The sequence below is a fragment of the Drosophila santomea genome, chromosome 3R (assembly GCF_016746245.2).
Source record: "Drosophila santomea strain STO CAGO 1482 chromosome 3R, Prin_Dsan_1.1, whole genome shotgun sequence".
Classification (NCBI taxonomy): domain Eukaryota; kingdom Metazoa; phylum Arthropoda; class Insecta; order Diptera; family Drosophilidae; genus Drosophila; species Drosophila santomea.
The window spans coordinates 9,500,819-9,524,813 of NC_053019.2; the positions used below are offsets into that span (position 1 = coordinate 9,500,819).

A 23,995-nucleotide genomic window follows, 5' to 3' on the forward strand; every position below is an offset into this window, starting at 1 on the left:
GACAGGGTATCAAGTGTCGTATGAGTGGACGTGCTGTTGGCAACATACGCAATCGTAAATCCCGAAACATTGGCTTTACACTTGTGCACCTAAGGCTTTATTAAACACTGCGATTAAACACAGCTAATAATTGTGCTGGTTGTGGCTCCCGAGTGCAAACAATTTGCCCTGCCTCACCCGAGGGCTTAATTAATAACGTTGTACTTGCGCCGGATTACAAGAAACGCCACGAAACTTTAACGTCCAGTCAACCAACGAACAAAAAAGATAATTATCACAGGGCCATTAGGAGCCCCACTCACGTACAGCCGTTGACACGATGGCAAACAATGGCCAATGGCCAATGTCCAATGGTTTTGGTATTTTCGCATTGGTATTGGTCCTGGTATGGGAGCTGGTATTGGACCTGGTAACAGGGATCTAGATGGAAGGATGCTAGGGGAGCAGGGGCTGCCCTTTCGGGTTCACTTGATGTCACAGAGCAGGGCCACTCCGCGCAGCGTCCAGTGCTTGGGATTGAATTCGGTCTCGAAGTCAATGGAGCCCACATACTTGAGGTCCGTTCGCTGCGGCTTCCGATAGATGGGGCACTCGTACAGCTTGGGATCCTTGCCGGCCGTCGTGTTTATCGCGTATATATAGATGACCGGCATCTGTTCGTAGAGCACCTTCATCTTGGACTCAATCAGCTTGCCGCTGCGACGATCCAGCGACGCACCTGCGGAACACGAAGCGGAATCCCCAAGTTCATGACCCTGAGAGGGAGGTGGTATAGGTGGTCTTACCCTCCAGAAACAAGCCGTGGACATAGACGCCCTCCGTGGGATACTCGGTGATGTCCTCCTTGTTATAGCGCGTTATTTGATTCTGCAGCACCACCGAGTCCAGGGCCCAGCCCTTGTGGGCCCGCGTCACCTCCTAGGATTTACAAGTGTATTTTCGAGTACCGCCGCAGATATGCAAAAAAAGTGAAAGCAAGTGAAAGGAAGTGAGTGTCGGTGAATAACCTTTGAGGTGGAGGAGGTAAATCAGATATGTCAATCAGCAGGGGGGCCAGTGTATGTGCGTCCTAATGGCAATCGCTGGGACATAAAGGAAGTGCTCCGATCACAGTGCGACTGACAAAGGACCTATTTTCGCAGGACATCGATTTCTGGTTAAGGCCAAGTGCGTTTGGTATACATATCCCGTTTTGCTTGTTAGGCAACCATGCAACAATATATAATTTCGGCTTACTCAGCTCTTAGTTGTTAGAGCTCACCTGTCGCATGGCGGTTAGAAAGCCTTGAGGATTAAAGAAGCCGGTCATCCAGAACACCTGTTTGTGAATTAAACTATGAATTCAAAGAAACTAAATAGTTGTGCTATTTTTACCTTAGGTCTATCCGTTGATATCCAGGTGCGAAATTGTCCATTGCGCTCGAGCAACTCGGTGTACCAGAAGCCCAGCGTAGTCGATTCCCAGGATATCTGAAATCAATAGGAACCAGGTCACAGTTAACCCAAATAGCGTTGAGAAAACCTTAAAAATGCGAGTATGAAAGATTTTATTTGTAAGCGTAGTAAAATATATATTTAAATTCAGCAATCCCCGCATCGATTCATCTCTCCAAATGGATGTTCATTCGGCGACAGAAGGTCTTCATTTCCTCAAAAGAGGCCAAAGCCGCGGGTTCCTTAACGGCAAGTGGCAGATGTAGGCCAGATTCTTTGGGGCAAAATATTTCACTAAGCTTGATGCCTCGAGTTATGGTAAATTCGGCTGTATCGAAGAGCTTGCGCTTGAGTTCAAATTCCGACTTTCCCACTCGGTATGAGTCCTCCGAGGAAGTTGCAGTTGACCACTTTTCCGACACGGTCTTTTCTTGGTCTTGAATGAGCTGGTCCTTGATGGTGTGCAATCGCTCCATAAGGGTGTGCGTATTCATGGTTGCACGCTTCTTCGGGATGGGAGTGTCCATTTTGACCGCCTTCAGAAAGCCATAGGTGCGAGTCAATAGATCTTGGTGCGATTCACTTTCCTCGTAGAAAGTGGCATCCTTCTTAAAATGGTACTTGTGTTCCGACATCTTATCAATCGTTTAGCATGAGAATGTGTTTGATTGATGCTACTATATATCTGGGTTTTCTATACTATTGATTGCTTTCTCTCAGACAACCCAGTAACACAGCCCAGTTTGTGAAAACAAAGAAAACCTTTGTTTAGTTATATTTCCATTATTTTCATAATACAGCAGGTAACTGAATATGATTACTAAGCTTTGGTTCGTCAAACGTTTTCGCGCATAATTTACCAGTATTGAAACATGAAAGGCCGGCGAAAAAAATCTATATTCCCCATGGCAGAAATCAAAAGCAAAATTGTAAAATTTCCATATTTGGGAGAGAATTCAGCCTTGCCCAAAGCAAAATACTAAAGAGGATTAAAGTAGACAGCCACAAATGTGGCTATTCTATTTCACTATTTCACGATTTAACTATTTCACCTTTTTTGGCAGAGCACATACCTTCATCCAGGTCTCGGGAATGCGGGCATCGTACATGGCATCGAGTGACTCCTTCAGGGCGGGACTCATCACAATGGTGCCATCAATCGCCAGCTTGAGGTCGCAGAGGCAGGTGTGGACGCGTTTAATGACCCTTTGCATCCGATCGATTTCCTGCCTGCAATTAAACACCATGGCCCTTATTACCATGGCCTCAGCATCGTGGGGGTCACTTGCCTGAGGAAAATGTTCATGGGCAGGAGTATGCCCATCCGGGTCAGGTTCTCCCGCACCTCGTAGGCGTTGTACTGGGCGGGCAGTTTGCGGAGCATGTCATCCGCCAGTTGGTAGACGATGCTCTCCCGGGTCTCGCCGCCCCCTCCGCCGCCCTCCTTGGGCTGGACACTCAGGATGGTGTCGAGGATGCCTGCGGATGGGAATGGGTACGGGGATTGAGTGGTAAACAATCAAGGATTTCGGGGACCATCGAATATGCTAATGCGCTAATGCCCGAGTGGGCTGATGGTTGTCTCCTATAAAAAAGGCCACCGAATATTCGGTTTACTGATTTCACACACATTCAACTGGCCCTTTCGTCCGCAGAATTGATTATGCAACAGGGCTTTACATGAAATTAAGCGCATCGATAATTTATGACCCCGTGCATCGGTGTCCATTAAATGTGAGGCAATCCGGTGGTCGAATTGAACTCGGAGCATCGGGAATCACAAACCGCCACTCACCTTTGGCCGAGTTTATTTGGTACGTGATGTCGGCGTTGGAGTGCAGGCCAAATACCTCGGGGGTGTCGTAGGCGGGCAAACTGTTGATATAATCTATGAATCCCTGCAGACTCTTCGTGCCCGGCACCTTGTAGCCCTTGTAGAACTCGAAGGAGTTGGACAGCAGCGGCTCACAGAACCACACGGATGTGAATGTGGTGAGCAATCTCTTGTCAAAGTCATCGGTCACCCGACCGCCGTACTGAACCTCGCCAATCATGTAGACCAGCGTCTGCCAGGAGACGCCCTTCTTGGGGTCCATCTCGTCCAGGTGATTCTGGATGAACTGCACGCTGGCCGCGAAGTCGGCCTGGTTGAACTCGTAGGGTATGTTCCAGCCGAGCGGACCGAACTTGCGCCGCTCCTGGACGATGGTGTGGAGGAAGGCCACCGTGTAGAGCAGCGGGGGCCACTGGGTGGCCGAGGTGTAGTCGAGGAAGTCCTGGGTGAACGACTGCCCAAGCAGCCGAAAGAAAAAAAAGATTGAAAATTAAATATTAAGCAAGACTCCTCCACCTATAGTATATTTGCCCACCTGGTAGCTCCGCTTCAGACTGGCACGTATTCCCTGTGGGGGTTCGTTGGTGAATTTGAGAGCCATCTGCAGCAGGCCGATGGGGAACTCGTTGTGCGGCTCCGTAGTCACCCACATGCGGAAGGAGTCGTCTATGTGCTCGCTCTCCACCAGCATGTCGATTATCTCGGAGCAGAAGGGCAGCGACAGGTGCACGTTCTGGAGCAGCACCCATCCGCCGATGGCCATCGATTCGATTATCATCTTCCGTGCGTGGTACTCCTGCCCCTGGCCCATCGACACGGATTTCAGAACTGCGGGCGGTTAAATGTACATATTTGGGATGGCATATTTTAAACTATATACATATGTATGTATGGTGCTATATATGCATTGCTCACCTATGCTCTTTTGCTTGGCCAGAGCTCCGATTTGGGTGGTCGGATCCGATCCAATGGACAGGAGGCACACAAATGGCGTACGAGGTTCGGACTCCAGCCTAAAAATAAATCCACAGTATAGTAACTGCCCACTACAAACTGGCTTTTGTGTCCAATGTACTGTAAAATACTTATATATGGTTCTATATTATTAATATTCTTGATATAGATATAAATTAATTTCATAAGCATCTGATTTTGATTCCAATTTATTAGCTTACCACATTTCTTCCAAATCAAGGATTTGCATTTCACTATACTCCGGTCCCAGTGATTCTTAAATATTATTAAATTGTTAATATATAGAGGTGAAGGACAAGCATATACCCCACCTTCTATGTACTTCTTTGCCTGTGAGATGGTGCGATCGGGACACCAAGACCGGATGAGCAGCAGCTTCCGGAAGCCATCGAGGATGGCATTGTATCCGCAGGGGATCTCCTCGTTCTCCGGCTTCTCGCACTCGTACCAGCAGCGCCAATCCCTCTCGTTCAGCTCGATCACGTGGAGGACCGTGGAGAAGGTTTCCAGCTTGCTGATCTCCACCAGATTCAGCCACGTAATGTCCAGGATCCAGCGGAAGGGTTTCGGGGTGACGGCATTCAGATCCAACGAGGCACCGCCTTTGATGAAGGTCAGGAACTCCTCGTGGCTGATGTTTCCATTGTGGTAATCGATCTTGATGGCCAGCATCAAGGTGAACAATTGTTTGTGCCGCTCGTAAAGACTGCGATTGGTGAACTTGTACACCTCGTAGGTCAAGTAGCGCAAAATGATGTTTATCCGCTCCTCGGTGACGCTGGACTTGGTGGACTTGGTGATGGAGTGGTTGAAGATGACCAGGAACTGTTTCAGCGAGTTCTGGTACATGGCATTCACATTGCTCATTTCGACGATCAGGAAGTAAAGGATCGATCCTCGTTTGGCCACCGCCCGGAACTCCTCTCGCGCCTTCATGATCTTGCGCTCGGTGACCTCGGAGATCTTCAGCTTCTGGTTGACCTCCTCGGCAGTGGTCTTTGTGACCCGCAGCACTTCAATTAGAGCTTCATCATCCACCAGGGAGCCCTGGGATGAGCTCAGTCGGAGCAGGAGATTCGCCTCCAGCTCCTTCATGTTCCGCTGATTCTGCATGACCGTCTCAAAGAGGGCCACCCTCTCCGCCTCCAAATCGGACTTCTCCATGAGGATGACGCGACCCAGAAGCTGGTCCTCAAGCCCCCGCATGGTGACCGTAAAGTCAATGATCGAGGTCTTGGCACTGACCTCCGGACTGAAGGCTGGATTGGGCAGTTTCGTGGTGATGTAGAGCATAAAGCCCGGCATCACATCGCACTCCTTGTCGCCCACCAACACCTTCTCTATGCTGCCCGACTTGATGAAGTTCTTCTCCAGCACATTGTCAATCACCGGATCCAGGTCAATGCCCACATCCTCGATCAGCAGTGGCCTGCCCAGCGACAGCGAGTCCTCGAGATGGGTGCGAAAGTACTTGTGGTTCAGGGAGGTGATCTGCAGTTCGTTGCGATCCTCCTTACACTTGATCCAGATCTTGCCCTGCGTCTGCGGATCCACCAGCAGTGGGTAGCTGCTCGACTTGGTGGCTATCAGCGCATTCTGCACCGACAACTCATCGTTGGGCAATCCCTGTAGCGTCCATTCCGACACAGTCGATGAGTCCACCAGCATGTTGATTATGTTCAGTCCGGTGGTGAAGGGTATGTTCTTCTGCTTCAGTATGCCCATCCAGGTCTTGATCAGATTGGCTCGGAACTCCTGGTTGTAGGGTCCGCAGTAGGAGAGGAAGCCGGTGGCCAACAGGACATCGCCCACCAGCTTGCCCAGCTGTATCTTGAACTCCTTGCTCTGGTTGGTCCACCGGTGCTTCTCATCCGACAATCCATTGATCAGGGCCGTAGCCGCGGTCATCTTGCGCAGGCAAACGTTGGCCGCATCCGTCAGCCGCTGTTTCTCGCCCACCGCCTTGTCGTACTGATCCTTGACAGCCTGCAGGGCTTCCTCCCGCTCCCGCAGCTGCTCCTCGGCACCCGCCAAATCGTCCATGGCGAGCTGCCAGGTGAGTAGGGTGAGGTAGGTACTTTCATGTGGTGATATGATTCATTTACCTTAAGTCTCGCTTCCTGCATAGTGAGGTTTGCCTTCAGGGGCAGCACCTCCTTGTTGACGCTGTGGAAGAAGGACATGGCCTTGGTCCAGGACAGCAGGCCAGCCACGTCTCCGCACACGCGACGCGCCATGTCCATGTTGTAGTCCTCCATGCGGAAGTACGGCTGCAGCAGATCGATCATCTCGTCGTTGATGGTGTCCTTGGGATAGTTTTGCAGCTGCAGCAGGAACGTGGCACTGGCCATCATCTGGGGATGGATTGAGAGCGCTATAGTCGACACAACCGACTATGATCTACCACTACACAAAAGACCTTTGGGTTTTACAGAACTAATTGCATACTTATAGGCGCTGCTCTAATGAAGTCTGCAAATGTAACTTTTAAATATTAAATAAATCAATGTTGAATAGCATAACAAAAAATATAGTAGCGAGTTAAGGAATGAATTTCATATTAAGCAGTGGAGGAAGTTTGTCAATATAGTAAGATGTGGGATCCCATGGGAGCATTGCTCCTGGGTCATACTACATTTAGACTAGCCTCCGTGTGCAAACCTTTAGGGATTCCTGCCACGAGGGCTTCGGGCACGGCGTGCCCGCGTCGGGAATGCAGGGATGCAGTTTCCGCTTGAACAGGATCAGGACGCAGTCCATGATCCGCATGATCAGGTGCGGCGGACGACCCAGTTTGCGCACGGTGGCGATGTGGGCCGGCTTGATTGTGTTGAGGGCGTTCTCCGCCTCCTCGAGAGCCGGCTTGGCAGCCTCCAGCTTCTCCTCGGCCAGCGCCTTCTCGTGGGCGATGCAGGCCACCAGGGCCTCGGCCTTGTCCTTAACGATGAGCACCTGGTTCTTGACGATCTCCGCTTGCATCGCGCGCTCCGTCACCTCCACTAGCACTGATTCCGCATTCTTTGAGGCTTCTACAAGCTCCTCTTCCATGACCACTAGATCCTTCTTGAGGATCTCAACCGAGGCGGAGGCCTCTTTCAGTTTCTCCAAGCCCGTATCCATCTTCTCCACACCATCGCGCAGCTCTTGCTGCTTCATTTGATAGATATTCTTGTAGCCGGCAATGAAGTTCAGATAAGATTTGGGTGTCACGTGCGTTGCGCGTCGGAATCGCTGGAAGTACTCCTGCGACGTTTCCGCAACGATGTCCTGTATGGAGCCGAGGGCATTGACCAGCTCCTCCTTGACGGCCGGTGTGCACTCGATCTCGAAGTGGCTCAGAAAGTGTCGGGCAACCGAGACCAATGCATCCTTGGGCCACGGATGCAGCCAGTCAATGGTGCAGCCGGAGACCAAGGCGGGGAAGCGCTGCACCCTGGACCGGAACGTCTCGCCCACGGGCGAGAAGCAGAAGGCCACATGCAGATTGGTGCAGGTGCGCGCCAAAAAGAAGTCCATCACACTTTCCGGGGTCGCTGTTTTGCGTTGATTCTCGCGTTTCATGACCGGCGTTAGCTCCTGCACGATTTCGGCCTGCTCATCGCGCGAGAATAAATTTGATATAACGCCGCTCGAGAGTATGTTGTTCAGATACTCGAGGAAACCTTCCTCCTTGATATCCATGTCGGTGAAGAGAAAGGTTGTGCCCTTGCCCTGTACGCCGCAGGTGCGGTAGAGCAGCTTTAGATCCTCAAGAAAATTGGCCACGTTGTACGAACGCGTCAACGCAATTTGGAATGTCTTGTAGCCGGCTATGAACGATGCCAATTTCGTTAGCGACTGTTTTCCAGAACCGCCGACCCCGACAAGCATAACGGATCCCCTCGGATGCCGAATGATGCGGGAGATCTTCACCAGATGCAGCATTGCATCCGGGAAGAACACCAAATCCATTCCCGACCCTCGCACCATTTCATTAAACTGGGCGAGGAACATGACGAGACGCTCGCGGAGCACTTCATGTGAGTGGACCGGCTCGTAAACCTTGGGAAACGAATGGAGTAGATTAAAGATGATTGATTAGTATCTAAGCATGGATTAAGCTTAAGGTTAAGTTGTATGGTTGTATAAACTATGCCTACCTTGGGTAGCTCCATGTCGGTGTCCTCGCCCTCCTCGCCAGTTGGCTCGGGGGCGTCGCGCATGAAATCAACGAACACCGGATTCGGCAGGATCATCTGGGAGTGGGAGTCGCCCAACTCCTCGCGCACGAGACATGCCAGCTCTGAGCCGAACCACTCCTTGTCCTGGAACGTGGTGAAGCGATCGGCGAATACTCGCGTGCACTCGTGCTTCCACAATGCCATGAGGACACTTTCGGAAGTGATCACCGTGGATAAGGTGCCAACCATGCCCTGCCAGATGCGCGACAAATCGCGCAGACTGAACACGTAGTGAAACTTGGCCGGAGTGGGCAGTAGCTTCTCGCGCGTGCGCTGCCACAGATGGCGGGTGACGACGATCAGCTTCTTGACCAGACTGCGGATCTCGGGCACAAAGCCGCGCTTGGCATTGTAGTGACCCTCACCGATAACGCGGAAGATCTTATCGATGGAGTCGTTGTCGGGTATATTGCAATTGAATACACAGAATTGCCGCTTTAGACGGGATGGGATGTCGTTGCGTCCGCCGCCGGGCAGTCCCATGGCCGCCACATATTGGACATCCACGATGGTGGTGAAGTCGCCGGGCTTCTCCAAACTATAGAAGCCCTTCATGTCCATGGATTGGCGCACAATTTCGTTGGTTATTTGATCGCCCCACTCATTGATCTCGGGCAAATTGATGTCATCGATGAAGACAATCAATTTCCGGCCACCGGGTGGCCCGAAGGTGACACCAACGCGCTTCTCCACATAGCTCTCAATTGTCCGCTGAAACTGATACGGACTGGTGGCCGATGAGAAGTTAAAGGACCGCCCCATATACGACTCAACGTTCATCTTCTTCATGAAGTTCTTCATGATCACCGTCTTGCCCGTGCCCTGTTCGCCAATCACCATCACGGCGCGCTCCTGATTGGCAATGGTGCCGATCAGGTAGTCGATGCGCACATTATCCACGATGGGCACCAGAATGCTCAGATAGTCTGGTGTGGAAAGCTCCGGATACATATAGGGGGTGACGAGCGTCTTCCACGACTGCCACACGCCCGCTGGAGAAACGAAGAAGTCAAATATTGTATTCTCGTGGGCACTACCCTTCGGGTAGTCCAGCTGCGGGAAGGATTCCTTCACGAAGAGGTTCATTCTCAGGCGGTCGCTAGTGGAGAGGTAACCGCCCAGGCCCCAGGCGAGCGCGAAGATGTACAAGCGGTGCAAGTGTTCTGGGGTGCAGGTGTCCTCCTTCTCCTCGATCGAAGTCTCCGGAGGGAGGTCCTCTGTGGGGTCAAGTAGGTAAGTGGTTAGTGCATGGACGCTGGATGGTAGTCAGTCACATTTAGGCGTGTCACAGAAGTCTCTCTTGGGTTATAGTTCAAATTCATTACCTTTCATTAGGTATTCAACAAAACAAGGATATTTCGAAGATCTCGAGATTTCTATGACACCTCTACTCTATTTCAAACGACGACTCAAAAACTAAAACTTTTGGACGAGACACACACAACTATGGGGGTTAATACACAGATAAGTACAATTACGAGAGGACGAGCACAGAATCACAACTACGGAAGGAAGGATTGGAAGGACGATCGGTTGGCATCGTTCAGGATCCCAACCGAAAGTTACAGATATAGTATCAGTATCTCTAAACACACACAGAAGCATTTGGCGTGTTAGCTAGGCGGTCAGCTCTACGATTAGTATTACTGCTCTTTTGGTTAGTTAGCAACTTATTAAGGGATGTGGATATAGGATATACTTTACCGACAATCTGACTGCCAATCGATTGCCGTCGCGCCTCTTCGACTTGTTTTTGATGCTCTAAACGTTTATTCGCTGAAAAGTTGCAATCATTTTGGATTGGTTTTTCGGGTTCGGGGTTCGCTTGCGTTTTTCTCATTTTATCGAACCGCTCGCTTTGGGACTTCAATTCTGGGTTACTTGGTTGCTAATGTACACTTACCATCGTGGCTCTCCTTGCTGGACAGGCTCACGGCCTGCTCGTCCTCCTTTTTGACGGGTATCAAGCCCTCCAGGATGAACAGCATCTGCTGGACAATGTTGCACTGCAGCACCGGCATCTGCAACTTCACCATCTGCACTCCCCAGTTGTAGACCTCCACGAAGGTCTGATCGAACAGATCCGAGAACGTTGACTTTTCGCCTGGAGCGCGGTTTTTCAACCAGGCCTGAACAACTGATCATTGGGGAATTCAAATGGGTTAGTAAATGTGCTTCCTAGATTGAAGTAATGAATGATAGACTTACTTGGTCGGGAGTCCAGGCCAGAGGAACTCATGTAGACCATTCCATTGCGGGACACTGTGGCTGGCGATGCATTGTCAATGTTGTGCGGCTCGAAAATGATCTTCACACTTGGTGCCATGGTCAGACGATCGCCATTGGCCAGGGTCAGCGTTTTGTTGTCGTCCAGCACAGAGTTCAGATTCTCTATCCAAATGCTGTCCACCGGTCCGTCCAGCACCAACCATACGTGCTCGCCGGCCTTCAACTTGAGAGTCTTTCGCCACAGGGCCGAGAATATGCCATCTGTCCAATCATTGGTGGCCACATCGAGGCGTCCAAACATCTGGGCAGCCGTAATTGCCTTGGGATTCATACGCATCTCGCGATGGTTGTCGCCCATCTGGGTCATGGCCTTCATCAGCGTGTGGATGCAGGTGGTCTTGCCAGCTCCACTCGGCCCCAGGGTCATGATGCCGTGGCGAACATTTTGGGTTTCGTACAGCTGGATGAGTTTTAGGACCCACGGAGGATGGTACACCAGACTGGCATCGTCCGTTTGCTGAAGAATCGCTGCCTCCAGCTCTGGGTAATTGGTTTTTTCCAGCGTCTATAGTCGGAATATAATACTAAATGTATGGCAAGGGATATGCAAGAAAAGGTTCACCTGATTGGGGAACAAGTCCGAGACCAAGGACATGAACAGCGGCTCATCGTCGTCGATCAGCTTGGAGAGATTCATGTCGCGCAGCACGCGCATCACAATGGTGCTCTCAGTGTCCTTGGAGTTCCTGCGCTTGGCAGCTCCCAGTGTTCGCAGGACGGAAAGGATATTCCTCAGTCCGAAATCGTAGTGCACCTGTTTGGTAAGCTGCTCCTCGCACAACTTGTACAGGGTGTAGAACTTCCTGGCCAGCGTAATGTTTTCCAGGAACCCGCAACTGGCCAGCTTCACCCGTATGATTATCTGCCTGTCCGGCACCATCATTGCCACCGTACGGAATTGTATTTTCAGATTCTCGGGCAGTTCCTTGCGTCCAGCGTATCCGGGATTCTACAAAACATTGTCAATAATATTTCCAATTATATAACCCAAGTTCCCATTAAAAGTAGTAAATGCAGGAGGTTATATTATATATGACGAAAACTAAAAATACTTTTCTAGAACCCCAGTACTTATCTTCTTAAACCATCTAATGAAGTGGAGAGAAGCAAAAGCCGACACAAAACCAAGTTACTCACTTAAGGCCTCAACAGTTGGACCCAAAAATGGGATGTGCCCAAAGTCTAGTTTATTTGAATTTAAGCCACGACTGCAAATATTGACCTGTGACCAAGAGATAGAAATGTACAGGGAAGCAGCAGGAGCAGCAGGAGGACACAAGCTGGTAACCACAACAAAGGGATTCGTCATTAAACTCGTTCCGGTCTTCCGGCCAGCGTCCATTTGTCTATGTCCCCGTAATCGTGTGCGACCCAATTCGGTCTGTCACATAATGGCTCATTAAAAATAAAATGCTCTGGCTGAAATTGTTATATAAATGAGCATAATAACTCAATGCGCAAATTAAAACGGAGCCAAAGCCTTCAAAGGATCATTCCCTCGAATGAGGGATGCGCCCTGCGCACTGACTGACTGCGGAGGTATGGCTGCTGGTGGGGATTTGGATGAGGTGGTGGCAGTGGCGTTGATTGACATACGCCATTATATGCGAGGCGGCGCGTCGCCGTGTTAACGCTAATCGCATTACCCGATCATAGTTACCGTCACTTGTGATTAAACTACGCAAAGTTTGCTGCAACGTCTGCACAACAACTTTAAGTTGCTCTTTAGCTGGGCGTCGGATTTTGGGCTACCATGTGGCAGATGTGGCAGATGTGGCAGCCACATTAATCGAGTCATGCCACCGCCAAAGTGTAAATACATCAGAGCCTCGAGTTTCCTTTCTTTTTTTGGCCCTATTTGCCCCCTCCAGTTCGGTTATTGGTTTTGGGCCGCTTTTAGCCGCGCCACGAAATTTCGTATGTGCTGAGTAAATTTTATTATGGCTTCGGTTGAGCGAAATTGTACATGACTAATAACGTGGAATTATGTGCGTGAAGAGGCCGTCAGTTCCATTTTGGGAGACATTTTAAAGGTCCTTAATGCGCGGATCGAAGGACGAGATAACAATGCTCTTTAAAGTGGATTCCCTTAAAGCGAAATAGCTTCCTTAAGTTCATGAAGATTTTTGGTTCTTTACTAGGGCACTTATGACAAGATTGCTTTCATTTCAAAGAAACTATCTTCCTTATAATCGAGGAATTATCGTCACTTGATGAAACTAGTTCGTTAGCTAAAATCGCCCAGTTAGCAAATTCAAAGTGTATACAATCAGTTTAATAAACACTGGAGCTGCACTCGCTCCTCTTTGGCGCCAAGTTATTTTCGCGTCATCGTGCGGCAAATTGAATTTAAGAAAAAATACAAACAGATTGTCGCTGCTTTTACGTGTGGGCGCGAATAAAGTGGATGTATGTGGATGTTTAACAAACGCGACCTTGTCAGTGCGATTTAGCGTTTAAAGAAATAAAATCACACATTACCATAGTTATGAAGATGCCGAATTCAGGATTCATTTCAATCGTGTCGCCGTCGGTGAAGAGGAAGGTCTTCCGCTTCTCCTTCTTGGCGGTCAGGACGACAGCCACTTGTTGGGCGGCCACGGATAAGACCGGAAGTTCAATGCGGTTGAACTCGTCGAAGCAGCCCCAGCTGCCGGACTGGGCCAATCCCTTGTAGATGCGACCCAGGCCCCTGGAAAGATGGAAAACATGAAATATATGGATTAATAGGTAAAAGTAATTCTCTATTGCGATGGCTGGTCTGTTTTTAAATGTAGTTAACCCACCTGTAATCCATTTGATCGGAGCAATTAAAGACGACCACATACTTGGCCAGCGTCTTGCCCATATCCTTGACGGTCTCCGTCTTTCCCGTGCCGGCTGGTCCGCATGGAGCTCCGCCCATGGACAAGGTGAGTGCCTGGGCCAGAGTTATGTAACATCTGTTGTGGTTTGGGGTTTGGGGTTTGGGGATTGGCGTTTAAGGTTTGGAATGAAGAGAAAGAAAAGTGCGGATGCGCACGCCGCAGACTATTAAACGACATGGCAGACAAAAGAGGCACGCTTTGGAATATCAAAGGAAGTCCTAATGTCCACTGACGTCAGACGAATTGGTGGGGAAATCTACGAGCCGAGATCAAGAAGCGAATGCAAAGCAGCTGGCAGCAGAGATGCCTTCTGGGAAAACAGCGCCACTTTGCAGATTCCCCCAGTTTCGCCCAGACTGGCTGCTGTCAAAAGTTTATTTATGCTCCGCTAAGTGAAATTTATCTTTACGGGCATGTCAACGTCGTCCCGGTTCCACAGTTAGTTCGTCTTCCGCCACGGTTTCACGGTGCCACGGTGCGGAGTTGATGGCATGAACAGGACGGGATTCCTCCGTCTCCGCCATTGACTTAAAGCGCCTTTAAGTGCCCCCCAAAAACGTTTGTTTGCCACCGGCGGGCGTCTGTTTACAGAGCGGCATTCCAAGGTGGTAACCACCACCTCTGCCTCCTCCAACTCCTCCACCTCCTTGGCCACTGAATGGGCCACGAGGAATGTGCGGAGCACGTGCAGGCGGTTCCCATTCAGGCATTCGAGCAATGCGAAAGTTTATCATTGAAGAAGCGGACAGAATAATGCCACGAATACAAATTAAATGCAGCTCTTATAATTATTGTTTAAGAATTATTGAGAAGCCTATGGAATGTGTGGGTGCAAAGAGAATGGGCAGATAGAATTTTCGAACTAGCTGGGAAACTTCTTCCGGCAGAAACATTCCAGTGGCCCACGAGTCGTATACGTAATATTTATGGATGCTCGAATGTAGCAGAATATTAACCAAGGATGAATATAATCGGGCTTAAATGTACCGACTGAAGGAGGAACTAGAGGAATGCCTTGTGGATCAATGGCAAACTTTTAAAGGGCAACTTTTGTATGAACCGGCCATGTGTCGTATACGTAATATTTGCAAACACATAATCATAGCCCGATAAATTTAAACCCATGTATTCAGCTTAATAATATGTATATGTTACCGATCTGTTAGCGGTGTGATAACCAAGCGATCTGTGCATCCCAGATACTCGTTCTGATAGGTGAATGTGACATCCGTGACCGAAATCCAAGTTTTGTCCAAGTCCTCTTTGAAGTAAAAGCGACACTGCTTGAGCCACTCGAAATCGTTGGCTGACTTGATGTTCATGCGGCACTAAAGTTCAGACATTGTATTGATATAAGAAAATATTAGATACAAGCTCCTTTTATATTTAAACTCATTATAATAATCAGCTGAGGGAACCCACCAGGATGTCGAAGATATCGCGCTGATGCACATGAATCGTAATGAGGGTCTCGAAGTTAGTGCGCTCCCTCTTCGTGAGATTGCGCGTGGTCTGGTCGATGAGGGTGTTGAGCATCTCCAGGAACTTGTTGTTGGTCTCCATCATGACCTTCCGCTCGCGTCCCCGCATCAGGGCCATCTCGGCATCCCGGGTCCACACCATCTGAATGCCCAGCAGACCGATCTGGGCCGGAGCCTTCTCCAGGAAGCTGAGCAGCGTGAAGTTGGGATCGTTGATGGTGGCGTAGGCGGTGCGGATGATCGAGTGCAGCGAGGCCTGGGCGGTGACCAGCAGTTGGGTTAGCCAGGTCTCCACAGAGCCCTCCGCCCGAATGGCCCTGTCCAGCTGGATCATCTCGCCCTCGCTGCTGATGATGGCCATCATCTTGTTGTACTCGACGTCGTGGAATTTCACCGATTTGGTATTGTCGAATATGTTAAGGAGGTGGTTCTGTATGGTATGCGAATCGGAAGCCTGACCCAGTATCTCTAGCAGGGCAGGATCTGACACAAAGAAGAAGCGTGGGAACATCATGCGCTTGCGCTCCAAGTAACCACTCAAGGATTTCTGGCAAATCTCCAGCTGCTCCTGCAGATGCGGCAGCAGCTGTTTAAGCAGATCATCGCCCACACAGCAGGCCACAACACCGGGAGTCTCGTGGGCCCGCTGCATGATCTTCTGCCAGGATTTGTCTATCTTCGAAAACCTTTTCGCCTCCTTAGGCAGTTGCTTCGCGATATCGCCACCAACAAACACGGCCTCCAGATACACCCACATGTTCTGCACGAGCAGCCATCGCTCCAGGATCTCATTCGAGTTGGACAGATCGTAGACCCACTGCTGGATCTGTTTGCGGAAGGGGGCATTGTAGCGATTGGAGAGCAGGGAGCCCAGCACCATCAGGCTATCCTCCAGCTGGCCAATCGTCTCCGCCGTGGTGTCGCCCCGGAGCAGCAGCTCGCCGCGATTGTTGAAGCTCATGAATTGGAGCTCGTGCACGGACCACTCGTTGGTGACCTGCTTCAGCTTCGCCTCGATGTCCTTCTCCTTCATCGCACTGATGCAGATGTCCTCGATGTCCTCCTTGTGCTTCAGCAGCGGCGCCTCCAATATGTTCTTGAGCGAGAAACCCTCCGAGTCGAACTCGAAGATGTAGCGAGTAACATCCATGATCCGTTGCCAGTGGCGTGGCTTCATGGCTTTATTCGCCATCAACTCCAGTAGCGGACACATGTCGTTGAAGTCGTCGATGGTCTTCTTCAGAGCATGGAACGCCGGCCACTCCTTGAGGCCCTTGGGCAGCTTGCGGCAGCGGTTCTGGAACTCCATCAGCTCGTTGTTGATCTCCTCGATGTCCACCTCGTTCCACGGAATGTCGTAGTAGCTGCTCACCCGGTCGATCACATCGTTGTACAGCTTGTACAGCTTCTGCAGCAGATTCAGCTCCTTGCGTATCTGGCCGAGCTCTGGGTAGTCCGTCTGGGGCAGACCGAAGAGTTCCTCGCCACTTTGGTACGTCTGTAGGCGTCGCCACATGCCCTCGAATCGATTTTGGAACAGTATCAACCGGTCGGAGGCCTCTCGCGGCGTCAGTCCGGCCTGCATTGGTCCCGCAGTGCGGTACTCCGTTACGTAGGAGATCTTGTCCTGCTTGAAGTTGTCCAGATTGGTGCGCAGATCGTCCTGGAATGCCGGCTGCATGTCCAGCAGCTTAACCTGCGCCTGCAGCGCCCCAGCCAAAAGATTCTGAAATGTGGCCCGCAAGTTGTCCACCAAATCGAATTGCTCCCGCTCCACCTGCACCTCGTAGCGGGTGAGGACATTGAAGGCTTCCTGGCGGTGATATTTCCATGGATATATACTCCATGTGAGAGGAGTACCACTAAGTGGACTTAATCTTACCTCGATGGGATCGATGCGCAGCTCCATGTCCACCTCCTGCTCGCGAATCTTACCCAGCGTCTCCATAATCATGCGCACATCGTCCAGGTCGCGGATGGGCCTGTCCAGCTTGCGATCCATCTCGTTGATTACCGCATAGACGTAGTCCATCTCCTTCTTGTACTTCTTCTTCATGGCCTGTCCGATTTTGTGGTTGCAGGCTGGAAATAGAAACGGTGCCAAGTGTTTATCCAAAGTCCATTTAGCGCGGCTCAATGATATCGATGTCATTAATCAAGGCAGCCTTTGGAAGAGCCAGGACGAGCCAGGACGAAACAGGACGAGGGTTAATTCGCCTTCACCCGGTCACATCCTGCCGCGTCCTTTGGCTCCCAAATGAAATCCCCCATCAAGTGTGTGGGGCATTTATTTTTGGTATGCCTGCGCACGGCTAATTCGGTTAGGCAAATTAGTTGGCCTAATTGGAGTCCAATCAATTTGAATAGCTTCCCGCTTCCCGCATCCCATTTGACCAAACAAAGGAATTCGCGAGGGTGTCCAAAATTTATGGCTGATTAACCGGAGAAGACTCGATGCTTTGTTGTCAGTCGATTTAATAAAATAGTGGGATATCTTCGAGAAGTGGGCTGCAGAAGTTGGTCTTAACGTTTGCTTTGCCATTAAATGGCTTTACTTTCTCAGGACGTTAAAGCAGTAACTAATGCTTACGTATTTAGTCCAAATTTAGTTAATGTGTTTGGTACTCAGTGATAGTTCAGTTTATATTAATAGATATACTATTTTAGTTGAAATTCAGTAAGTTTACCTACGAAGTAATTACTCGCATTTAGTAATTGATTATATCTAACAAGATTAATTGCCAGTCAAGTTTAAGATGAAATTTGTATGTTAGTTAGTTTCAATATTAATGGGGAATTTGAAATATATTCACTGTAGTGTCAAATGAATATTATTTAGGTGGTTGCTCAAAATATGAAGTGGATAAAGGAAGGGGTTCGCTTAACTAATGCAGACTTACACTTGATCTCAATGGCCAAACCATACTTGAGCCTCTCGTTGTAGACGGCCACGCACTGGCCGAAGACCTCCATGTCCGGCTCCACGAGCAGATTGGCATCCAGATCCGACAGACATCGCAGCGTGGTCTCGAACTCCTGCAGGCCGAACTCCATCAGCTGGCGGGTGGTGCGGTCGTTCTTCCAGAGGAAGTGGTACGGCTTCCAGCGCTTGATGTACGTTTGGATCTCCGGCTTGACGTTCTTGGTGCAGCTGGCCAGCTGGTTGACCGCCTTGGCCACCTCCTTGTTGTCCATGATGGCCGAGTAGAAGCTCTTGAGCATGTGCGGCATCTGGGGCCGCTCCTCGGAGGCCAAACAATAGATCTTGCGCCGCCGACTCTTCCCGCCGCCGGTGGACTCGTTGTGGTTGCGTCCGACGCGCGGCTGCACCGTCATCGAAACTTGCTGCGGTTGGTAAGACAAGATTTTGGAGAACATTGCGAAGCTATTCAGTGGGGCGGTACGCACCGGCGGATCTTTGCCGCTGCTCCACTGCGCCACGCCCTTCGCAATGCCCGTGATGTTCTTGCCCGCCGTCACCAATATGTCCTGCAGCTCGTCCAGATTCGGCTTGATGACCACATGGGGTATCTGCAGCTGCGCGTGCAGCGCAAAGACCGGCTTCTTGAACACCGTCTCGTTCTCGTCGGCGATGAACCGACGCCGGAGGGTGTCCAGAGCGGCCCGGATCACCTTGATCAGCACGTCGATCACCTTGCGGCTGTAGTAGCGGCGCATCTCCACCACCGCATTGCACACCATGTCCTGGAATGGGAGTGAATTCATCTTGACATAGGAGCCCCCGCAGGGCATCCCTTACTCCTTTCTATTTCTATTTCTGTACTCTACAACTGGTACTACAGCTTTTGCCATCTCAGGTGATTTTAAGAATATAATACAGTAAATTTCAACTACAAATGCGCATTGTAATGGTTACTTACTACTTAATTTTCAACTAATCTTATGTAATTGCTTTCAATTGCCCGTACCTGCATGCCTTTGGGTAGACTTTCGGTGGTGGACAAGAGGGACAGTGGATTCTCAAAGCAGGACCACAGGATGCTCCAGTCCTGCTGCTGCCCGCCGCCACCTCCGCCACTGGTCGTGGGTGCAGCAGCTCCACCTCCACCTCCTCCTCCTGCACCTCCTCCGCCTCCATCTTCCGGCTTGCGTCCTCCGGATCCGGAGTTGTCGCCTTTTGGAGTGGCTGCTGCTCAGTGGGTGGCACTGCTTGATTACTCCCGCCTCACCCCATCCGTGCTGTACCCAGGACTTACCATCAAACAAAGTAATCACATCATCGCCGGCTATCTCCTTGAAGGCAGCCGTTGCTCTGTCCACCAGGCTGAGCACCTCCTCCACCGCCTCGGACACCATTTGGCTCTTCCGATTCAGTTCGATGGCCGCTTTGCTGGAACAATTGTAATAGAATTCGCATAAGTAGACATATATTTCATACATGATTCTAGGACAAAACGAAAAACGAACAAACTCGATAAATTAATGTAGCACAATCAAAAGTCTAGCACAGACAGTTGAAAAGTTCCCCACCCAGAGATATTCCCAGTTCCGTGAAGTGCTCAGTGCGTATCCTAATGAATTTTGTGAACTCATGTCAGAGTCAGACTCACCGGCAAGCCTCCTCGCTCCGCTCCAGAAACTCGTCAACTGTCCAGATTTCATCGTCTGCTCGGAAAACAAATGTGAAAAGTTTTAACCATCGTGCAATTAGAAGACAAGTGAATAAACTTGAGGAATTTAAGCACCGAACCTGCTGGTAAAATTTGCAGAGAGACATCCTGCATCCACATCAGCACGTGGAGAATGCGATTGGAGTAGATGTCATGGACACGGGCTACCAGAACATCAAAGTTCTCAATGGCCTGCTTGCAGCGCTCATAAAACTCCGTCCAGTTTTGGTTTGTCCACTGCAAGGATGATATGAGCATATGGGCAATATGGGATTAAGCCATTCTTCGAATAACTCACATTGATGGTGTGTAGTCCTGGTTTCAGCATCGCCGTGAGACGCACCAACTGCGGCAGGAACAGAGGACGAACCTCCAGCTTCACAGCTCTCACGGTTGATAGGAACATCTTGATCAGGCACTGCAAGGCAGGAAGAGATTAGGTGGTTGCCCAATGAATAGGTTCTATGCCACTCACATTGAGCGAGTCCTGAATGGTGATGAAGTACTGCTGACGACTCATCAGCGTGGCAGCCACAATGGGCAGCTCGATGTCCAGCTTAGCCAGCATCTTGGCCTCCCGAATGAGCAGCGGAATGGTGGGGTGCAGGTTCACGAACAGCTTATCGCCCTGGAGGCTGAGCAGTGGCTGCAGCAGGCAGGCATCGGCCACGCTAACATCCTGATCCAGCCATATGGACACTATCTCGTCCTCGTACTCCTGGAGGACACCCTGCACATTGTGGTACCGCACATCCAGATCCTTGGCCATGGGCAAGTTGCTCAGCACCGCGTGCTCCATCACCGCATCCATGAGCTCCGTTATGTGGAGACTCAGGGCGCGACACCAGTGAATCCGTCCGGCAATCGGCGGAAAGTTCCTGGCCAGCGGAGGATCATCGCGCTGCTTGCGAAACGTTTTCAGGATGCGGTCCACCTCCTTCTCCACGTAGCGCAGGATACGCGTGTACTTCTCGTCCATTTTGGTGAGTGGAATCTTCTCGCTCACCTTCTCGAATCGCACCAGGAATCGGATGCACTGCGGCGTCTCCCAAACGGTGTCGAAATCCTTTTCGATCAGTGTAGCAATGGTGTCCTTTAAGGAGTTCGTTTTGTGAATGAATCGCTCAAAGTCGACATTGAAGTCTGAGTTGCGGTGATCCAGGTAATCGTATTTCCTGGAAGTCACGTCCTTTTTGGCCTCCTCAAAGTGGTTGGAGGCATCCTCGAGGGCTTCGCCCAGAAGGAGTCCTTCCAGCCGACGCTCGAACAAATGATTGTAGTCGTCAATCAAATTGAACATGCTAATGATCTTCGAAAGCCTCTCGCAGAAGGTATCAAATTTTCCTGGAAATTGCAGCTAGATAAGTTTTTAAAGTGACTTATAGTTAGCGTGATGATCTCACCGAATACAAAGTTCTCTGAAAATCCAAAGGGCGTCTGGTTGGGCAGAAAAGGCTGTTCCCTAACCGTGTAGTAGGTCTCGTGGTAAATGTGATTCAACTTGATGCAGTTGCTCAGCTTGGTGCGGATCACATTGCGATCCTGTGACCAGATAGTCTCCTTGCAGCGACAAGTAATGTACGATTTGCACGTCTCGATCATTTGGTTGGTTATCTGGTGAGGAAATACCATATTTATTAAGATACCACATCAGGATTGATCACAAAACGCACCTTAACCATCAGCGCGGATGTCCTTTCCGATGTATTGTAGAACTGGGAGACGCTGTAGATGAGCCGCACCGTTTGCAGCAGGCTCAGGATGGACTCCTTCATGCTCACGGGATCGTCCAGGTAGAGGGAGTGGCAGCACGTCTCCATGGCCTGGATGAACTTGGAGTTGTCACGCGCCTCGTTGTAGCAGAAGGTGATCTTCCGGTCCGTCTCCTTCCACTGCTTGATGATGCGGGAGCCGGCTAGGAAGAGGCAGTGCAGCGTGAACTGCACCTCCTTGTCCTGCAGATGGGCCAGCAGCTGCGAGAACTGGGCACCCCGCTTCTTCCAGTACTCCAGCTCGTCCTGCGGCCCACTGTGGTCGTTCTCCTTGCGCAGCTGCTCGCTCTCGCCGAGAATCTTCAGTATGCCCTTCGTCCAGTTGTTCACGCGCTCCTCCAGTTGCCCGCAAAAGTCCTGGTTCTTGGACATGTCCTTCACCTCCTCCACGGCATCGATTTTCTCGAACATGTCGCAGCCGTCGGCAAACACATTGTGATGGTCACACACCTGCTCGCAAACGCGCAGCGCGCTGCAGAAGGATCGCAATCCCGGCAGGAGTTGTCCCTTGATGAGGCCACAGCTCACGTCCTCCTCGTCGCCCTCCAGACTGGGAAAGGCCAGGGCCTGCATGAACACGAACTCCACAATCCGCTCGATGGAGGTCACCAGTCCGATGTTCTTGGCATCGATCACCCCACAATACCTGCAAGTATCCCATAATCCTGGGTGATTATTCTACTAGCGTACTGCTCTGTACTCACAAATCCTTCTGGAAACCCTCCTCGGGCAACTGCTTCGATGTGTTCACCCGAAATATATAGATACACACGCCCGTGAAGGCACAGGTCCAACCATCCGTGAGGAACAGCTTCTTGTGCTTGGGTGGTGGCATGCCACTGGGCGACGCGCCACCTGGCGGGAAAAACCAAACATAGAGATGGTTCCATTTGGAAATTCGGACCTACCCTGTGGGGTCTTGGAGCTACTGGAAGCTACGCCAGACCGGGAGGGTCCCGGCTTATTTGGATCGGGCACTGGCGTGGGCTCCGGGTCATCCGTCTCCTGGTAGAACCACAGCAGCTTGTTCTTCATATTGGGCAGGAACAGCTGATTGATCTCATCGAGCTGCGGATGGGACGCTCAGAGAGTTAAGATACCAGGTTGGCAAGTGGCAAGTAGCAAGTGAGGCGCCTACCATGTCCCCTTCGAATATGTAGTCCATGAGCTGATGCCTGGGCAGCTGGGTGGCATCGATCAGCAGCTGGAAGGTGAACTCCAGCCGGGGATCCATCTCCCCACGTCGTGCCTTCCGCTCGCATTCTTCGCGCCTCCGCTGCGCTTCGTCGGGGTCCATTTTTCAAGTTTCAAGTTTTACGTTATATGCGTTGCCGTGTTTTCAGGATCGACATTCGTGAAACCGTTTGGTTTCCGGAAAATAGTTTAAGGATCAAAATTTTGCAGTGCGGGAGTGGTGGTAATATTTTTGGTTGCACAAAAAAATGGGGCATTGTTGATTTCATGTTGGAAAACAATTTGGTGTTTACAAAATGTTCGGTTTTCAAAATTCAAAAATGAAAGAGACCAAAAGTTCGTTAGTTTCAAAAATGGCACATAGTAAACTTAGTCAAAGTTCGATTCTACTTTCAAAAATCTACAACAACATTACCCATATAGCATGACAATAAAATACCAGTAATGCAAAAAGTAATGCAAAAATCAAAAGTGGTGACCTCTAAATGCTATACAGTATAAGTTGAAAGGTGGTTTCGTAACAATTTACTAGCTTATCGTTTGCAGCAACGGAAGTGAAGTTCTTTACAGTTGCATCTATGTGGATTTTGGGTTACTCAGCTAAAAAGAAATGAGTATTGGTGTATTAGGAAGATATTACATGGGTAGAGCCTCAACTACGAGCAATTTACACTCGCAACTTGCAGGTTATGCGATTACGTAATCATTCAAAGGGCTTCTAGGGAAATCTAGGTTACTTAGTACGAGTATACTCTAAGGCAACAACATAGTTTATGGTTATATGCGCTATGCAGCACGACTAGCACTCAATACTCAGTCTAGTAATTAGTGATGATTGGGGATTTGCACCTGCAAAATGTCGCCCTGGTCCTCCTCCTCCTCATCATCATCACTACTGCCCCCTTCGGCTCGCATGGCCAAAACATGCTCCACCAACTTCTTCTTTTGCACGAACATCTCGCCAAAAACTCTAAGCAAAAAGCAAATTCACCAAAAATCACGAACACTCGGGGTTTCTCCTATTCAAAAATCATTATAGATTTACTGCGTTTTTGGATTTTGGTCTGCGTTGCACAACTTTTTGCCTCTGTGGACTTGAATAAGATGAAAATCCTATCGAAAAAACACTTGAAATACGCTGCAAGTAACCAAGGCAACAGAAATGGCAAGTTAAATTAAGTTTTACGTTGCCAGGACAACAGATCTGGAAAGTTTCGTCGATCGGATTTATTATTAGGAACTAGCCATCCACCTGTTGACCATCTGAAAGGTAAACACACGAAATTCCAGGTTACCAG

At 50.0% G+C, this 23,995-nt stretch overlaps 2 protein-coding genes across 2 annotated transcripts; both read right to left on the bottom strand.

Moving 5' to 3' along the window:
• Positions 1–76: 76 nt before the first annotated feature.
• On the bottom strand, positions 77–23,685 carry LOC120451164 (dynein axonemal heavy chain 5). The gene is made up of 36 exons (XM_039634600.2): positions 23,547–23,685; positions 22,642–22,779; positions 22,412–22,571; positions 22,208–22,358; positions 21,405–22,149; positions 21,135–21,345; positions 20,207–21,075; positions 20,030–20,149; positions 19,812–19,968; positions 19,672–19,726; positions 19,318–19,451; positions 19,030–19,250; positions 18,509–18,805; positions 18,001–18,445; positions 16,983–17,182; positions 15,042–16,913; positions 14,775–14,947; positions 13,539–13,694; positions 13,234–13,444; positions 11,315–11,701; positions 10,672–11,257; positions 10,367–10,600; positions 8,383–9,680; positions 6,905–8,284; positions 6,349–6,597; positions 4,555–6,292; positions 4,444–4,498; positions 4,184–4,281; positions 3,804–4,096; positions 3,230–3,722; positions 2,724–2,913; positions 2,508–2,664; positions 1,375–1,470; positions 1,262–1,318; positions 786–918; positions 77–718 (listed from the first exon to the last, which is right to left on the bottom strand). Exons 1-36 carry the CDS (start codon positions 23,652–23,654, stop codon positions 465–467), a joined length of 14,121 nt encoding a protein of 4,706 aa, XP_039490534.1. The 5' UTR covers positions 23,655–23,685; the 3' UTR covers positions 77–464.
• Positions 1,531–2,164, bottom strand: LOC120451167. The gene has a single exon (XM_039634604.2). It carries the CDS (start codon positions 2,067–2,069, stop codon positions 1,602–1,604), a length of 468 nt encoding a protein of 155 aa, XP_039490538.1. The 5' UTR covers positions 2,070–2,164; the 3' UTR covers positions 1,531–1,601.
• Positions 23,686–23,995: the final 310 nt, after the last annotated feature.

Coding starts and splice junctions, on each gene's coding strand:
- LOC120451167 (XM_039634604.2), bottom strand. CDS start 2,069: ATGTCGGAACACAAGTACCATTTTAAGAAGGATGCCACTTTCTACGAG.
- LOC120451164 (XM_039634600.2), bottom strand. CDS start 23,654: ATGTTCGTGCAAAAGAAGAAGTTGGTGGAGCATGTTTTGGCCATGCGA. Junction 22,359..22,411: donor TAGCTCCAAGACCCCACAGG/GTAGGTCCGAAT, acceptor TTTTCCCGCCAG/GTGGCGCGTCGCCCAGTGGC. Junction 2,665..2,723: donor CCCATGAACATTTTCCTCAG/GCAAGTGACCCC, acceptor GTTTAATTGCAG/GCAGGAAATCGATCGGATGC.